Source organism: Meleagris gallopavo, chromosome 5, assembly GCF_905368555.1.
Source record: "Meleagris gallopavo chromosome 5, MGAL_WU_HG_1.1, whole genome shotgun sequence".
NCBI classification, from domain to species: Eukaryota; Metazoa; Chordata; class Aves; order Galliformes; family Phasianidae; genus Meleagris; species Meleagris gallopavo.
This window is the reverse complement of record NC_139408.1, coordinates 5,124,104-5,141,736: the sequence shown is the minus strand read 5'-3', so window position 1 is coordinate 5,141,736 and position 17,633 is coordinate 5,124,104. Positions and strand designations below refer to the sequence as shown.

General features: G+C 39.7%; 1 protein-coding gene across 10 annotated transcripts in view; it reads right to left on the bottom strand.

Moving 5' to 3' along the window:
* The window catches only part of LOC100539913 (leucine zipper protein 2-like), a 251,299-nt gene that overhangs the window by 54,424 nt on the left and 179,242 nt on the right, over window positions 1-17,633 (bottom strand). For all 10 annotated transcript variants that reach the window (XM_085223953.1, XM_085223956.1, XM_085223954.1 and 7 more), the window contains 2 exons: window positions 15,439-15,520; window positions 9,873-9,935 (listed from right to left, as the gene is read on the bottom strand). In XM_085223953.1, the coding sequence (XP_085080079.1) occupies window positions 9,873-9,935; window positions 15,439-15,520 (145 nt within the window). The remainder of the gene's footprint in view (window positions 1-9,872; window positions 9,936-15,438; window positions 15,521-17,633) is intronic.

The following is a 17,633-nucleotide window of genomic DNA, read 5'->3' as shown; positions in this document are numbered from 1 at the left end:
ACAGGTTTTTTTTCACCTGAGCAAACATCTGCATGTTCAGGGTATCAAACTACCCTTCTGCAATAGCAGAAAGCTCAAGAAACTCTACTTTTCCTTTTGCAGCTACTGAAAAAGTCACCCTCCGAGACCAGAAAAGATGTAACTAGCTAAGGTCAGAAAAGCCAATTCAATGAGCTAACTCTAAAGTGTTGTCAAAACTATGCATAAAGGAGCAGCATGAAACCCAAAAATAAATAAAAGAAAGAAAGGCTGTAAACAACACCAAAGAGGTACATATAACTGATAGGGGGACTTCACAGAAGCAGCTTATGAAAAACTTTGAATTGCTGCTTAAAATCAGCAATTCTGGGTATGACTGGTCCTTTCCCACATGACTTGATTTGCTTTTATTTTTTTTGCTAAAAGTGACATGCTTGCCACACTGAAGTTACATGCCAACTTTCATCACCTTCTGAATTAAATAGACAAACTCCAAAGCACACAAAAAAAACAGGATTTTACAAGTTACCTCCCCAACACTACCTTTGTGAATGCCCATCCAGCCTCAGCATGACAGAATGAATCACAGAATCATTAGGGTTGGAGAAAACTACTAAGAAAAACAAGTCCAATACAACCCACCACCACTACACTCACTAACCACAAACTCAGTACCACATCACCACGGCTCAGAAAGACTAATAGCAACTCTATTACAGCTAATAGAGGACAGGGGCGGGTCCTACCTGACCTCACTGTAGGACAGGGCGGGTCCTACCCTGACCTCACTGTAGGACAGGGGCGGGTCCTACCCTGACCTCACTGTAGGACAGGGGCGGGTCCTACCCTGACCTCACTGTAGGACAGGGGCGGGTCCTACCCTGACCTCACTGTAGGACAGGGGCGGGTCCTACCCTGACCTCACTGTAGGACAGGGGCGGGTCCTACCCTGACCTCACTGTAGGACAGGGGCGGGTCCTACCCTGACCTCACTGTAGGACAGGGGCGGGTCCTACCCTGACCTCACTGTAGGACAGGGGCGGGTCCTACCCTGACCTCACTGTAGGACAGGGGCGGGTCCTACCCTGACCTCACTGTAGGACAGGGGCGGGTCCTACCCTGACCTCACTGTAGGACAGGGGCGGGTCCTACCCTGACCTCACTGTAGGACAGGGGCGGGTCCTACCCTGACCTCACTGTAGGACAGGGGCGGGTCCTACCCTGACCTCACTGTAGGACAGGGGCGGGTCCTACCCTGACCTCACTGTAGGACAGGGGCGGGTCCTACCCTGACCTCACTGTAGGACAGGGGCGGGTCCTACCCTGACCTCACTGTAGGACAGGGGCGGGTCCTACCCTGACCTCACTGTAGGACAGGGGCGGGTCCTACCCTGACCTCACTGTAGGACAGGGGCGGGTCCTACCCTGACCTCACTGTAGGACAGGGGCGGGTCCTACCCTGACCTCACTGTAGGACAGGGGCGGGTCCTACCCTGACCTCACTGTAGGACAGGGGCGGGTCCTACCCTGACCTCACTGTAGGACAGGGGCGGGTCCTACCCTGACCTCACTGTAGGACAGGGGCGGGTCCTACCCTGACCTCACTGTAGGACAGGGGCGGGTCCTACCCTGACCTCACTGTAGGACAGGGGCGGGTCCTACCCTGACCTCACTGTAGGACAGGGGCGGGTCCTACCCTGACCTCACTGTAGGACAGGGGCGGGTCCTACCCTGACCTCACTGTAGGACAGGGGCGGGTCCTACCCTGACCTCACTGTAGGACAGGGGCGGGTCCTACCCTGACCTCACTGTAGGACAGGGGCGGGTCCTACCCTGACCTCACTGTAGGACAGGGGCGGGTCCTACCCTGACCTCACTGTAGGACAGGGGCGGGTCCTACCCTGACCTCACTGTAGGACAGGGGCGGGTCCTACCCTGACCTCACTGTAGGACAGGGGCGGGTCCTACCCTGACCTCACTGTAGGACAGGGGCGGGTCCTACCCTGACCTCACTGTAGGACAGGGGCGGGTCCTACCCTGACCTCACTGTAGGACAGGGGCGGGTCCTACCCTGACCTCACTGTAGGACAGGGGCGGGTCCTACCCTGACCTCACTGTAGGACAGGGGCGGGTCCTACCCTGACCTCACTGTAGGACAGGGGCGGGTCCTACCCTGACCTCACTGTAGGACAGGGGCGGGTCCTACCCTGACCTCACTGTAGGACAGGGGCGGGTCCTACCCTGACCTCACTGTAGGACAGGGGCGGGTCCTACCCTGACCTCACTGTAGGACAGGGGCGGGTCCTACCCTGACCTCACTGTAGGACAGGGGCGGGTCCTACCCTGACCTCACTGTAGGACAGGGGCGGGTCCTACCCTGACCTCACTGTAGGACAGGGGGGGTCCTACCCTGACCTCACTGTAGGACAGGGGCGGGTCCTACCCTGACCTCACTGTAGGACAGGGGCGGGTCCTACCCTGACCTCACTGTAGGACAGGGGCGGGTCCTACCCTGACCTCACTGTAGGACAGGGGCGGGTCCTACCCTGACCTCACTGTAGGACAGGGGCGGGTCCTACCCTGACCTCACTGTAGGACAGGGGCGGGTCCTACCCTGACCTCACTGTAGGACAGGGGCGGGTCCTACCCTGACCTCACTGTAGGACAGGGGCGGGTCCTACCCTGACCTCACTGTAGGACAGGGGCGGGTCCTACCCTGACCTCACTGTAGGACAGGGGCGGGTCCTACCCTGACCTCACTGTAGGACAGGGGCGGGTCCTACCCTGACCTCACTGTAGGACAGGGGCGGGTCCTACCCTGACCTCACTGTAGGACAGGGGCGGGTCCTACCCTGACCTCACTGTAGGACAGGGGCGGGTCCTACCCTGACCTCACTGTAGGACAGGGGCGGGTCCTACCCTGACCTCACTGTAGGACAGGGGCGGGTCCTACCCTGACCTCACTGTAGGACAGGGGCGGGTCCTACCCTGACCTCACTGTAGGACAGGGGCGGGTCCTACCCTGACCTCACTGTAGGACAGGGGCGGGTCCTACCCTGACCTCACTGTAGGACAGGGGCGGGTCCTACCCTGACCTGACACTAAATTCAGTACCATAAAACTGAACTTTTAAATGCAAAGAGCTTTGCATTGGCCAAAACAAGCACACTGAAGCTCACAATTGACTTCTACAAATGCAAACTTTTCATAAAGCACCAATTATACTTTGGGAAATCAGGTAAATAGCCTGCTGCAATATATTCTCCTTTCTGACTCTCTTATGTAGATAAATTGAGCTATCTCCAACATAGCGAGCAGTGGATTTAATGCAAACAATACGTGGTAATTACCTCAGAAGGTAATCAGGTTGTTCTTCCTCTGTGTCTACCAAACAACATTAAATTACTATACAGTTGGCTGATGAACCATAATAATCAGGCAGGGTTTTTTGCTTTTTATTATTAATCTATGCTTTTTACTATTTTTTTTTTTAGAAAAAACATCTGCAGAAGTCTTACATGAGCTCAAGTTTTTAGTTGATAGAATAAAACACTCCTTAGACATCCTATCTCATGAGGGAATACTGAGTTGAGACAAAACTTGATCTTACCGACTAATATTAAACATCACCTACTTGCTTTAAATACTTTTGATTTTGCTTAAGGGGCATTTCCTGTTACGTTTCGCATAGTATAAATAAAAACCTAGATTATTTTACAACACTAATCCAATTATTACTGCCTGTTGCTCAAAACATTTTCAATTATGAGAACTGTCAAATTGAGTTCTGCAGAACTGAAGATACTTTGCATAGGAAATCCTGTAGATAAATGGTAAATGGGCACAATTATTATAACAGATATAGTAAAGCCATTTTGTAGCAGTTTAATGAAAACTATTTTAAGATTATAGTTATAAATAAGCTTAAGATCAACACTTAAATGACATCTAAATAACATCAATACAATGCATTTATTATGATTAAAGTTACTGCCAAATCACATAGTGGCTTGGGTTGGGAGAGATCTCAAGGATTATCAGGTTCCAACCCCTCTGCTGCAAGCAGAGTTGCACATCACTAGATCAAATAGTATATCATCTTGCCCAGGGCCCCACTGAACCTGGCCTTAAACACCGCCAGGGCATCTACAACCTCTCTAGGCAGCCTGTTCCAGTACCTCATCACCCTCTCAGTGAAAAACTTCCCACTGACAAAAAATTTAAATCTTTCCTCCTTTAGTTTAAAACCATTCCCCTTTATCCTGTCACTGTCTATCCATGGAAAGATTATTTCCCTCCTGTTTATCATTTCCCTTCTGAAACTGTAAGTCTGCAATGATGTTTCCCTACAGCGTTCTCTTTTCCAGAATGAACAAGCCAACCTCCTTCAATCTATCTACATAGGAGAGCTGATCTAGCTCTTTATCACCTTTGTGGTGATAAGTGAGGAATTTTATTTGAAGCTTTTTTCTGGAATAGTCCTACCTTGAATTACAATCAAGTACTTTGTTATTTTTAATCATTTCATTTTCCTTGAATATTTCTATATAATTGGAATTATCAGGCCAAATATTGCATTTCATTTGATCAAATTAAGACCAGAGTATAACGAGTCTCAGGAGAGGACTGCAATCTTGATCATGTCACAAGCTATCAAACCTCAGTTTAAAAATACCTCACAGTAAAAAGTTGAAGTTTTCCAACCAAACTTGATATTGATTGAGATTAAAAGCTGCAAAACAAGAGCAGTCCAGTTTAATTTAAACCTCTGAATAGCAGAAATTGTTTTTCAAAGTCACTTTTTGCTCCCTCAAACTCAGCAAATAAGCTCATCTGTATTCAACAGCACGATTATGAAGAAAATGCAAGCACTAAACCCTAGACCTGGGGATCTGATAAATATTTATAAAGGCTTATCTAAAGTGAGGTATGAGGCAAATGGATGAGGCCAGGCTCTTCCTGGTGGTGTGTAGTGATGAGTAATGGCCTAAAACTTGAGTATGGGGAGTTCCATACAAACATGCAGAACTTCTTTACAGTAAGGGTGACATAGCACTTGCCCAGAGATGTTGTGGAGTCTGCTTCTATGAGATATTCAAGATCTGTGTGAGTGCTTACCTGTGCAACATATTGTAGGGTACCTGCTTCAGCAGCAGGTTTGGACTCTACCATCTCTTGAGGTCCATTCCAATCCCTGCAACTCTTTGGTTTTGTGATTCTCCCTCCAAATCAAAGGAATTTCTGTATATTACACCACAGCTTGATTAATTTAGGTTTCTTCTGCTGTTTTATCTTTCTTCTGACTTCCTACTGACTTTCATGGAAGTCTATTTATAACTGTGAGGGAGACATTCCTGCTAACTCACCTTATAGTCAGAGCTTTTTAGCCTCTGAACACCCTCATCCTGGGACAGGATTATTGTATTCCAGGTGCTACACAACTTTATCAAGCAACGTACTAAATAAATAACCCAAATGTATATTAATGTCACACATACACTTAAATTCTTATGCTCTTCAGTATTCTGTGGTGTTTTCACAAAAAATTGTCTGGTATTAAATTTATCAAGTAACATTTTATATCTTTTTTTTTAAATGACATATAGTATTGTTGCTCCCTTTTCAGTGATCTTCTCACAAAGTGATTTTAACATCACTGCACTAAAAGCCAACTTTTCCACTCGTCTGCATAACATGAATAAATTAGATCAGAACATTTCTTTTCCTGCTCTGCAAAATTTGCACTAGCTTCAGGGAAAGTTTTACATTGATCATAAAGTTTCATCCACGCTTAAAGTTCTCTGGAGTTTGGCTGCGAGCTGTCTTGCCTTTGAGATTTCCAATGCAGGAAAGTAGTGATCTGGATAACACCAAGATTCACAAAATTCTCTTCACAAGTTCAAGAGCCAAAGATTCTAACTAGGATTCAGTGCTGCCCACATTGCTTGGTGAAGTTACAATGGATATCATTGAGAGCTGTCTGTGCAAAGGACAGAATACAGCTATTTTTAAGTCTGTTAATCAAGATACTCTCTAATAGTTCATGCATTGCTGCCTTCCTGAAGTGAAATAATTTCGCTAATTCATTAATATCAAGTCATACATGCTGAACAATGAGATGAAATGGAATATCAGACAAACCCAGCAACTCCCAGACCCCAAGGGCCTAAACAATGTGATCTTTAGAAAAGCTTATTTTAACCGCTATCATGTTATGTAGTATCAATAAGCAGGAGCTCTAATTACTAATACCCATGTCCTACAAAAAGGAATGAAGGCGCAGATGGGAAATGACTCTCTTCTCTGCAGACAGTATATTGCCAGAAGTGACAAATGAAAAAGATTAAGCTTCAGGAATAAAAATGCTGTTACACAGTCTTGATGCTAAATAAGTACAACAAAAATAAAGAATGCAAACATTTTGGAATTTCAGAGTTAATGAAGGAGGATAACAGAAATGAGCACTTGGAAAACTGAGTAAAGACATCAGAAGGACTCCAGAAGGTTACAAAAAGAACACTGCTATGACTCTCAGTGCCACAGCTAATTTAGAAGACAACATAAAAACAATATAGGACAAATTCCAAGCAGGCAGCCAAGACATCATGACTAAGAGGATGAAAAGAGAGCCCATAATATCTCATTTTTTCATCTTCATATTGATGAAAGTTATTTAACCTAAATATTTACAGTTGAATGTCTTGAAGTTCATAGCTGTGAATCAGATTCATAGAATCAAAGAATGGCTCAAGTTGAAAGGGACCTCAAGGATTATCAGGCTCCAATCCTTGTGCCACGGCAAGGCCACCAACCTCCATATCTAGTACTAGACCAGGCTGCCCAAGGTCCCATTAAACATGGCCTTCAATAGGAAGGATTTCTTAAATCCTGAACACAGACTTAAAGAATGAAATATAAAATAACTATCTTTAGAAAAGAGAGGTCCAGACTTAGCAGATCCATTATAACTCCTTAATTGACGTTAAAATTCTGATTATTATTCACCAGCTACTGAAAAAATGCATCCTACACATTTGGGTCTAAAGACCAGAAAACAGAACTTTCAGAAATCAAAGCTTGGCCTAACATATTATATACAGTTACAGCTACTGCTAGTTACAGCTACTACAAATATATCTCACTCAGATACTGAACTAAGAGCCACCTCCACTTTATTTATGTTTTTCTTGACAGTGCTGATGCCTCTGATTTTTATAGATTTTTTCCCCCCCCGAATGGTAGAACCAGTGCAATATGCAAAGAGGAAACAAGGCTTAACTCACCTTTCATCTACATGGGAACAGACTTAGAAAATTCACAAGGTAACAGTTAAATTTATCTACAGAGTATGAAGAGAGAAGAATTACAATTCCTCCTTTACAGAACAGTGTCAAGACTCAATACCTTAAAATTTTATTTCTACTTTACTACAGGAGTTCATTTTTTTCCCTCCACCATAATTCAATGCAATTCAATTGAATTCACCCTGCAGGGCATGAAATTCCCAATAGATCAGGTGGGACTTCAAACCGCTTTGACTTTACTTTTTATTAGTGCAACTAAGCACAGAAAGATTAAAGAAAATTCTGCTTTAGTATGATTTACTCGACACTAAAGCTATAAACACAATTTATACATGAACAGAACAAAAGTATTGTTTACAAGGTAGTTATTTGAAACTATGCTTCTTAGCAGAAAGAACACATTACTGGAAGCCACAGTCAAATTCATTTTCTACTTCTGGTTTACTTTGTATTGACTGTACTACTTTGTCTTGTATGTAATTCATGTTCTATCACAGCATAAACAGCCAAGAAATATACTGTCTAATATAAACCACTGTAATAAATACATGGAATTGTTGTAAATAGTATACGTAAAGAGATTAGTACACTTTAATATAGGCATACGCAGAGATAAAAAGAACTTGCCTACAGATAATACAAGAAACTGCATTGTATTTTCTCCAATCATATGTAATGCAACTGTTTAATAACATCATTTTTAAATACATATATATTTTAACTAAGTCTAACGTGAGGCAACTATAGCATCCATGTGATATAGCCAAAGAGCATTTTGCTACCTCACCCACATAGCTAATTATACCATTTATTAATTTTGGGGAAAAAATCCTAACTCATTTATCTCAAGGAAATTATACACACGTGCACATCTGCTGGAAGCCTTACAGGTTGCTTCTGGTATTATAGGAAGAGACCTCTAACAAAGAGGAATTTATAGACACAGTCACTATGCACTGCATACAGCACTTTTTTTCCCCCTCCGCACCAGGGATGATTTTTGTTGTTTCAGTTGGCAAATTTTGCTGTTAAAATCTAGAATAGCCTGAAAATTGCCTTTTCTGTACACTGTCCTCTCCTCATATGCTATACCATAGCTGCAACATTCAGGTGGAAAGCTGTTGTCTATTCCTATCTCTGAATTGCCAAGCTGAATGGCAGTCAGGCACATGCTGAAAGGACAGAACTAAATGGGGTTTTTACAGTCGCAAGAGAGTCTGAGATTGCTGCATTCAATATTTGACAATACAAGTAGAGGGTAAATGCAATATTTGAAAAAAAAAAAGGCAACAGTAGCTGTGGAAGGAATTCCATTTACATTATGCCTCTATCCATTTGTATGAATACAGAATTTTTAAAATTATACGGAAACACTAACTATTAAATATACACAATATCCACTTACAAACAGATTTACTAACAGCATATTCAGTGATTGGAAGCAGGGCATAGATAAACAATGTATTGTCAAAAATCACTCCATTCTTTTTGTTAGTTTCATGATCAAAATATGAGGTCCTTATTGAAAACTCCAATAACAATTACTGAAACTCTGGGAAAGCTTAACAGACTTTTAAGGATTAGCTATTTGGTAGGTGTAACTCCTTTCCCACACACTAGCTGATGCACAGAAGGATGATGCAGGGCTCTCAAATCAAGTTTCTCCCAAGTGACATCTAGTTGCCTAAATAACAATAAGAATGCTGGAGCTTTTGATTTCCAGGCCACCCTAGGGCCATATTTCTTCTTTAATAACAAGTACTGTTCTGTACTTCCTCCTAAAATATATGCAAAATGAACAGTGCCTAAAATGAATATCAACTTCCTACATACCTTTCCTGAGCATTTATCCATTCTCCAAGCATTTTACAAGCTATTTAAGAAAAATCATGATCTTCTTTTAGCATAGTATCTAGAGGACCCAGTCAGGCTGAAGCTGCAAAGAAGCTACACAACTGCTTTTTGTTCTTCCTTCTCATGGGTTTTCTTGGACTGAGATTGGAAGTGATTCATGGCAGACTATGTGCAACTGCTAGTAAAGTACAATAAAGAGCACTAGTCAGTCAAAAGAGGAAAACCCACACAAATCCTGTGTACAGAATTTAGTTTCATGAAAGACTACTACATTAATAAGGCAAATAGTAAACAATTCTGAAAGGAATGGTCAAACAACCCAAACATATCTGGAATTTGTTCAAATACAGTGTATCAGAGATTCCCAAAGCCCTGACTGAATCTATAAAGCTAAGACTATTAAAGGAAACAATTCAGAAAAATATGCTGAGAGGAAAAGATAATGAAAAGCTATTAAAAAAATGAAGTTAAACGAAGAGTGATGCAAGAAGGAATTTGATAGTAAATTCAACAGTATCAGCTGCAGAGGTGTTTGTTATCAGGTAACAACCTAGAAAAACTAACCAGTATAAAAGCATACACTACAGAGCATAGGCAGGGATACATCCTTGAACTCCACAATTCCAGTGACTGCAGATGATGTGAAAAGTGAGGCAGGCTCATGTGCTCTATGAAAATAGCATTTGTTGTCACCACTGTCACAGGTAATAGTGCACTTCAGTACTCCTCTCTTACCTCATTTTGGAGGTCCCGGATCATTCTGCTCTTCCTTTCCATTTCTGTCTTCAAAAAATTAATCTACAAGTTGAATAAAAATACTGAGTTAATTTCTGAAACTTAGCTAAACACCACCTTAAACTTATTTTTTAATTTTAACCTTATTCATAGCTTAAAAAAAGTAATAAGCCATCCCTAATAACAACCTATCTTGGAAAACTATTGTTGTTAAACCAGATTGGTATAGGTCATCACTTTGTTTCCTGATTAACCTATAAGAGGATTCCCGATAAATATCATGGTAACTTAGAATTGAAGGAAGAAAATCACTATATAAAACCCCTCATTTGACTTTCTTGCTAGTAGATATAGCTTTCTTTGTAATCAAGTCCATGAAGATCTTCAGAGAACTAAGGATTTTTTTTTTTTAGGACTAACAGTCATTAGTCCTAATGACAACAGATCCATGCTCCCCATCAGTGTATTACTGTTTTTCCTAGTCCTAATTAAGAGAACGTCAACGCTCCCTCAAAATGTATCAGCTCTAGATCTGGATACATATGAAATACTGATAAAGATATGGCACTGAATTTATTGACTGTGCTCTCTGTACATTTGTATAATCAATGAATGTATGGATGTCATAATTATGGAATATACCAGAGTTTGGCTAAGCAGGTTACTATACAAAAGAGAACATAGATAGAGTGCTTACCCACATCATGGGCTCGCTGCAAAACTCCAGAGGAGGGATCTCCAGAAGAGATCCTTTCCCACTGGTAGTCAGCTCTTAAATGGGTCTAGGAGAGGTGGAGCCAGGCTCCACCACTTTTTGCCTTCACCTGTGCTCCTGAGGCTGACTCATTGCTTGCCTCAGGTGATCAGAGGTTCAGGCTGTGATTCAGCAGTTCCCATACAACACTGCTTGTGAACATCAGCTTGGTGAAGAGATAGTTAATTTGGCCAGCAATTTGCAAGATGATTTTAACCACTCCTAATATAATAATGACTACAATATTATTTCAGAATCTCAAGCTGAGAAGTACAATCAAAAAGCAAATAACAGTGCACAAACCCTCTTCAAAGTGTACAAATTCTGCTTTCAGCCTCCAAATCCTGGTAGTGTAATATATGAATGGGCTTTTGAGTTCTTCTCTACCAAAGGCACGTGAGCTGATTTAACTATGAAACTCTCTACATCTTTCCCACTTTCTACTCACTTTTTGTTCTTGTTTGACATTCAACTCTTTCCTAGTGTTGGCTTTAATTACTATCTAGCTGTAATTATGAAAACATATAATGAAAATGTATTGGTGTTCTAAGGCTGAACTCTACAATATTAAGCAAGGACACTGCTTTTGTCTCCTGGAGACAGACATTCAAGGTACGCAGAGCTTTGTGTGCTTCAGAGCTCATTACATTTATTAAAGGCAACAGCTTCCATCCAGTAGCCTTTACTCAACAGCAGAATGTGACCTTGAAATGCTGAAATTAAATTTTCCCCCACTGAAATACAGAATGCTTTAGCAGATGGCTGCAATCTAATTCTAAGAGACAGACAATAGTTAGTTATTCACCACAGAGGAAGGATGAAGTAATACCAACATAAAGTCATCGCTGCACAGTCAAAGCTCAGCTGTACACTTATTTGCTCACCTCCAGACACCTTTTACATTGCTTAGGACTAAGGCAGGAATGATTAAGATGGGACTGAAATACCTTTACTGGCATATCTATAATACCACTGTTAACATCCATTAGCTCTAGCATACTCAGTATTAATTTTCATAGTCTAATTTTCAAGTTACACCATAGGAATTGACTCTGAAAGCCAAGAGAATAGGAAACTATAAACACAGGAAATATTCTATCTTTTGAGAAAATGAGAGAATAATCCACAACCTGTTCAATATTTCTGAAAGCAAAGCTAAACACAGTTTATGCCTGCTATGATTCCTTAGGTGAACTCAAATTTAAGTTGTAACTTGTAAATTAATTAAAAAAACATTTTTGTCATAGAGACATGTATGACTTTGTCATAAGAACTATTAGCAAATAATATATTTTGGAGTGAAATGAACATCCCATCTCTTTATGAGTTAGTGGTGGTAAGAGATCTGGCAATAGATTTCTCACAATTCAACCCTGCATGTTCTATTTGTGTTTTATTATTAAGAAGGTCCTGGTGATATCCAATTAACCATATCATTTTTGCTTAGTTTTTAAAATGTCAAGCACAATGAGTTACTTAATTCTAAGTTTTCATAGCAAGCACTAAGCAACTAGGAAAAAAGATTTTACACAGATGTATTTTCTCCTCTATTTTGAGGAATCTCACAATAATTACACTGTCATTTCCACCACCACATCTTTCTAAAAACTGTTAGCGTGATATAAAACAGCAGCAGGAATAAAATGAAAAAGGCACTCTGAACTTGCCTACCTACCCTACTTTCCCTATTTATTTTCCTACCCCCTCCCTGTTACTGTGGTAATTTCTCATTTCCATTAGAAAAAACAGACCAGCTGGTTCTATACACTGTGACTGAAATTAATGGGAAAGAGCTTTAAGTAGTGGTTCCTTTTCACATATAAATAAAGCTATGATTTGACTTTTTAAAGAAACGTATTCACTGCAAAGCAACCTATTATGAACTAGTACTATGGTATTCAGTACTAAAGAGTTCTACCAACTTTCACTGATTGCTAAAGATGACAGCAGGTTATTCCTGATTGTCTAATCCCCCCATGAATGTTTTATATACATGTTGTACACCTAAATTCAGTATAGTACTCCTGACAAACTATGTTAGAAGCACTTTTTGGCGGGCAAATAATCCACAGTTCTGTTGTGAGCTGGCTGGTAGACCAGAAAAGATCCTCACAATTCCAAGCCTTCTGGAAGATTTCTTGACCTTGAATTTTGCAACACAGGGCCACTGAAAAATTCAAGCCATCCTCATCAAAATAGTTTTCCTCTATACTTTTAATCATCTTGCACAGAGCAGTTAGAACAAGAGGTATGAATTTATCATAGTTCTGCCATATAATTCATCCCAAGATAGACTGATGCTCTTTGTATGTTGGCGCTACAAATGCAGATGACAAAGGACCTAGAAAGGGAGAGAGTCACTCTCACTTAGGGCCCCCAGTCTGTCCTCAGCATAACTAGAACTGTCAAGACTAGGAATGTCTTTTGGTTCCCCAAGACTGAACCTCTCCTTCCAGCCTCAAAACAGCTTCATGAGTTGTCCACTGAGCCCTATCACTACCTCAGTAAATCCACAGGACAGCAACTTTTTAGCTGTCCTCATATCCTTGGCTTCTCTAATATTGAGAAGTTTTAAAAAATTGATTCCAAAGCACTTTTGAAATATTTGTTCAGTCTTGTTGCTGGTGAATATATGTATTTTATCCTCAGGCATAAAGAAATAAATGTCAAAAATCAAGGACCCAGCACAGCTTTCCTTAAAACCAGTGGTCAATTTAGTATCCTATTATTAGCAACTTTTAGAATACAGTTCAAGAATTCCATTTCCCTATCTGTATAATCAATTAACAAACAGATGTTATAATTAAGAAATATACAGGAAAGTTAGGCTAAGTAAGATTATTGCAACAGAAAGATAATAAATGGAAAATGCTTACTGATGTTGTAGGCTCACATTACCCTTCACAAGGAGGGATCTCCAGAAGAGATCCTTCCTCAGTGGCAGTCAGCTCTTAAATGGGATCTAGGAGAGGTGGAGCCAGGCTCCACCCCTTTCGGTAGCACAGGTGAATTGCCTTCACCTGTGCTCCCATGGCTGACTCATTGCTTGCCTCAGGTGGTCAATCAGAGTTCAGCCATGATTCAGCAGTTCCCATACACTATCTAACCAGATGATAACCCTCTACTTTAAATTATATTATAAACTCAGGGGGGTTTGTTGTTGTTTATTTCTTCTTTAATTTTCTGTAACGGATTTGTGCTCTCTCAAAAGTATTATACTAGGAGTTGAATTTATGCAAAGCACCATTCCTCAAACTAAAAAAAAAAAAACAGTGCTGCATGGCAAAGAACAGAGCCAACAATCTCTTCACCTCAGCTGATATTTATTTTTACCACAGTCAAGATAATCTTGAGTAACAAACAGTAATATAAAAATTAAATAACATGTTTTCCACATTTAATTAGTAGGGCTAGAATTTGGTGTGTCACCACAGCTAATGAGAATGTATCAGTGCATCTGGAAAAAGACAATTAAAGACAACTTTAGAATAGCATGTTTTGAATATATAACAGAGAGGATCAGGCCCTAATCTTTTATTTCAGAGTGATATATCTGTTTACAGTCCAAAACATCTTCAAAGAAATCTAGATTTTTTTTCTATATATACTCTGCTCAAACTATTGAAGAAGATACAAAATACCTCATTCTTTTCAGGTTTAGTCAGAATACTGCTTGCTTATTTCTTTCCCCTCAAGACTAGATGAGGGCTTTTATTCTCTAGAGAAGTCTACAACTAGTAACAATCCAGTAATTATATGCTGTGGAGGAACATTACTTTAGCATAGTGTAGTATTCTACTTTAAGCACCTCACACATAGTTTAGATGTCATGACTACCTAGTGTGGGCCAATCTGGTCCACAAATTGGACCAAAGATCTTTTACTACGCACACTGTAGATATATCCATTAATTTCAGGGGACTGTCTTTAATTCCTAAATATTAAATAATTGAAATAATAACTAAAATAACGAACTTGTCTCTTGTTCACGAAGGACTGAAAGACACACAGAAATCACATCAAGGCATTTCTGAATATTTGCTAAATTACATATTCATACATACATACAAGTACCCTTGTACTATGAGCCTGAGAACTGGTAATGAAGCCTGAGAACATACTGAATAAGCCATCAATTACAAAATATGAAACTAAAAAAATATATCCACAAAACCTGTTAAGAATCATAGAACACTTGAGGTTTAAATAAATCTCCAAAAATTATCTATTTGATTAATGCTCAGCAATATTCATGTTATAAATTATCACTGAACAACACTGGACCACTTTCATATTTATATCCAAGAAATAAACAAAGAATGATTTTTTTTTCCCTGCAATAACAAAATTTGGCTGTTTGTGCCTTGAATTTGTATTTTCCTATTGTGATAATGAGATCTAGTATTGCCGAGACTTAACTTTCTCTTGCTTATTTTCATGCTGAAAATTAGTAGCAATTAAGAAAAAAAGTCAGTATTACAACGTACTTTGGTATAGATGGGTCAAGAGGTCCATAAACATAATCTCATAAGGCATAAGGACTTGGGTCCAAATCTCCAAGATGCTGGATACATACACCTACATCCCACAGAAACTAGTGGAAAAACATCTGCATTTTATGCAACATACTAATTTTATCCACCTCCTTTTATCTGAACCTTATGGAGTACTAATGCATATCTGAAATCTTGGATTTTGTTTTAAAATGTAAAGACATTTGAGACAATGCAAAAAACCCAGGTGAGGAGGATTTAAAAAAAAGACAGAAGAAAAACAAAAAACAAAAAAAGGAAGAGGTATAGACTCACTCACAGTAGCTTGCTGCTTTTCTGCCTTCTCAGCTGCCTCATTTAGCTGCTTTTGAAAGGCTTCCTGAAGAGATTTCATTTCTTCCCTAGGCATTGAAAAAACAAAACATAAACTTCATCCCAAGAGTCCATTAGAAAATCATTCTTCAGTTTCCAGAGAATGTGTTGTATTTACTAAGTATCTTGCTAATAACATTAAAATGACCTCATGAACTATAGTGCCGGAACAAGACAAAAATTTGCTTGTGATGGAAATTAGATATATTTTACATTTATCAAATGTCCTGTTGTGCAAAACATCTGCCAGTGTATAGTCTCTAGAAAAAGGAATTGGTACAATAAAAGCAAGGGAAGTGAACTTGAGATACACTATTATCAAGAACAACTCATTCTAGAAAGAAACAACAGGTAAGTCAGTAGAAGATGCTGGAATGCAACTGACAAGAAAAAGTAATAGTTTGGATTGGGCAGAAGTGGATTCAAGATATTTTTGCATTACTAATGCAATCAGAGTTTCTCCAAGGTGATTACAGCTGGCCATCTGGTCATCTCTTTTACCCATAGATGACACATTTTGGAGCTGCCGCAAAATACAAGACTGACAAATTTCATAACATTTGCAGAGCATTTTCAGGGCTGTTGCTTGCATCAATCAACTTTCATGAATAAGGAGCAGCGTAGAGCCGACTTTACATTGAGATGATAATTTAACCCAATGAAAATCAGTCTGGAGTGGAAGGCACCTGGCTTGTACAAGAACAGAAATTGTGAGCTGCTGAATCATCTTTTTTTTTTTTTTTTTTCCTTTATTTCATAGCTCTTTTATGTTCGCAGTTTGAAAAATGCTGATACAAACATATTGATCTGAAATAGAGACTGAGCAGCATGAAAACAATGCATCATCAGCACAGACCAGCTTTATTACTACATACACAAGTGCAACCATTCTGAAACACGAATAGTGCATAAAATAACTAACCTTGAGATATCATACTAAGTGACCAAATTATACTTGCCAAAGTAAATTCACACTAAGGCAATAAAAAAAAAAAAATAACATGAAGTCAGAAGGGCTACATTAATTTACACAAGCTGAGATTCTAGCACTTCAAACTTTATTGTCCATCACTGCAGAGCATAATCAAAGTGGTGCTCACAGACCAAATGCAGCTCACATTTGTCCAACCAAGTCATGATATATTTTGGATCGTAGATCAAATACAACAGATTTAAGCAGAACAGTATCAAGTTCATCACTCTTCACTTGCTGAACAAGCATAACCTGAATCTGTTGGCAAAGAAAGTGTTAAATTCTATGAGGGGGATTTATACTGTTAACAGTGGCTTCTCATACTGCACTTTCATAGCTCTCAAAGTAAAAATGAGAACCTGTAAATGGCCGTCAAGAGCCCACAGTAGATCCAAGGCATTTTTCTTGGGGCCTATAGTAAAAGCCTTTTATTTTCTGCCAGAAACTAAAGGCTGCTTGATCTTACGCTGCATACTGTATTGCTCCAGGGTCAGTCTCTGTGAGTTACTGTTGTGCAGAATACTTAGTGGTTGATACGCTTAAAAGTCCACATTTGCTTTTAGGTAGACCTTGAGAGACTTCAAGGGGAGATTTAAGAAAGATATCAGGAAACTACATTTTATTATACAACTAAGAAATACAATTTTCCCTTAGCAGACTCAGTTTTCCTATCTGCAATTGGGAAAACCTATTTACTGAATATACTTTAAATTACTAAATAATGGTTTTAATCAATTAGCATTACTATTTTATATAAATTACACAACAATCTACCATTGCAAAACGAGGATCATATACGAAGGACACACCACATGGCAAGAATAGCTATGATGCTTTCATTATAGTCATGTAACATGTAATTGTTTAAATACTGTATTAGTTGAACAAATTCTTTCATCATGTAACAGATTTATATGGAATATCCGAAAGACTCTTATCTATTCAATCCTTCTCCATGGAAGCAAAATTGAGAAGATCTGTAGTGTTTTCTTATGGCTCCAACTTGCTTTGTATTGAGGAACTGAAGGATCTTGTCACAAGCCATCTCACATTTTCATGTGTGCTTCTACTAAATACAGTATCAGCAGTAGGAAGATTGAGAGATTTAAGTCATGTATTTCTAGCAATGGGGTAGATTTATTATATCTTTGTTTCCAGAGAAAAATATG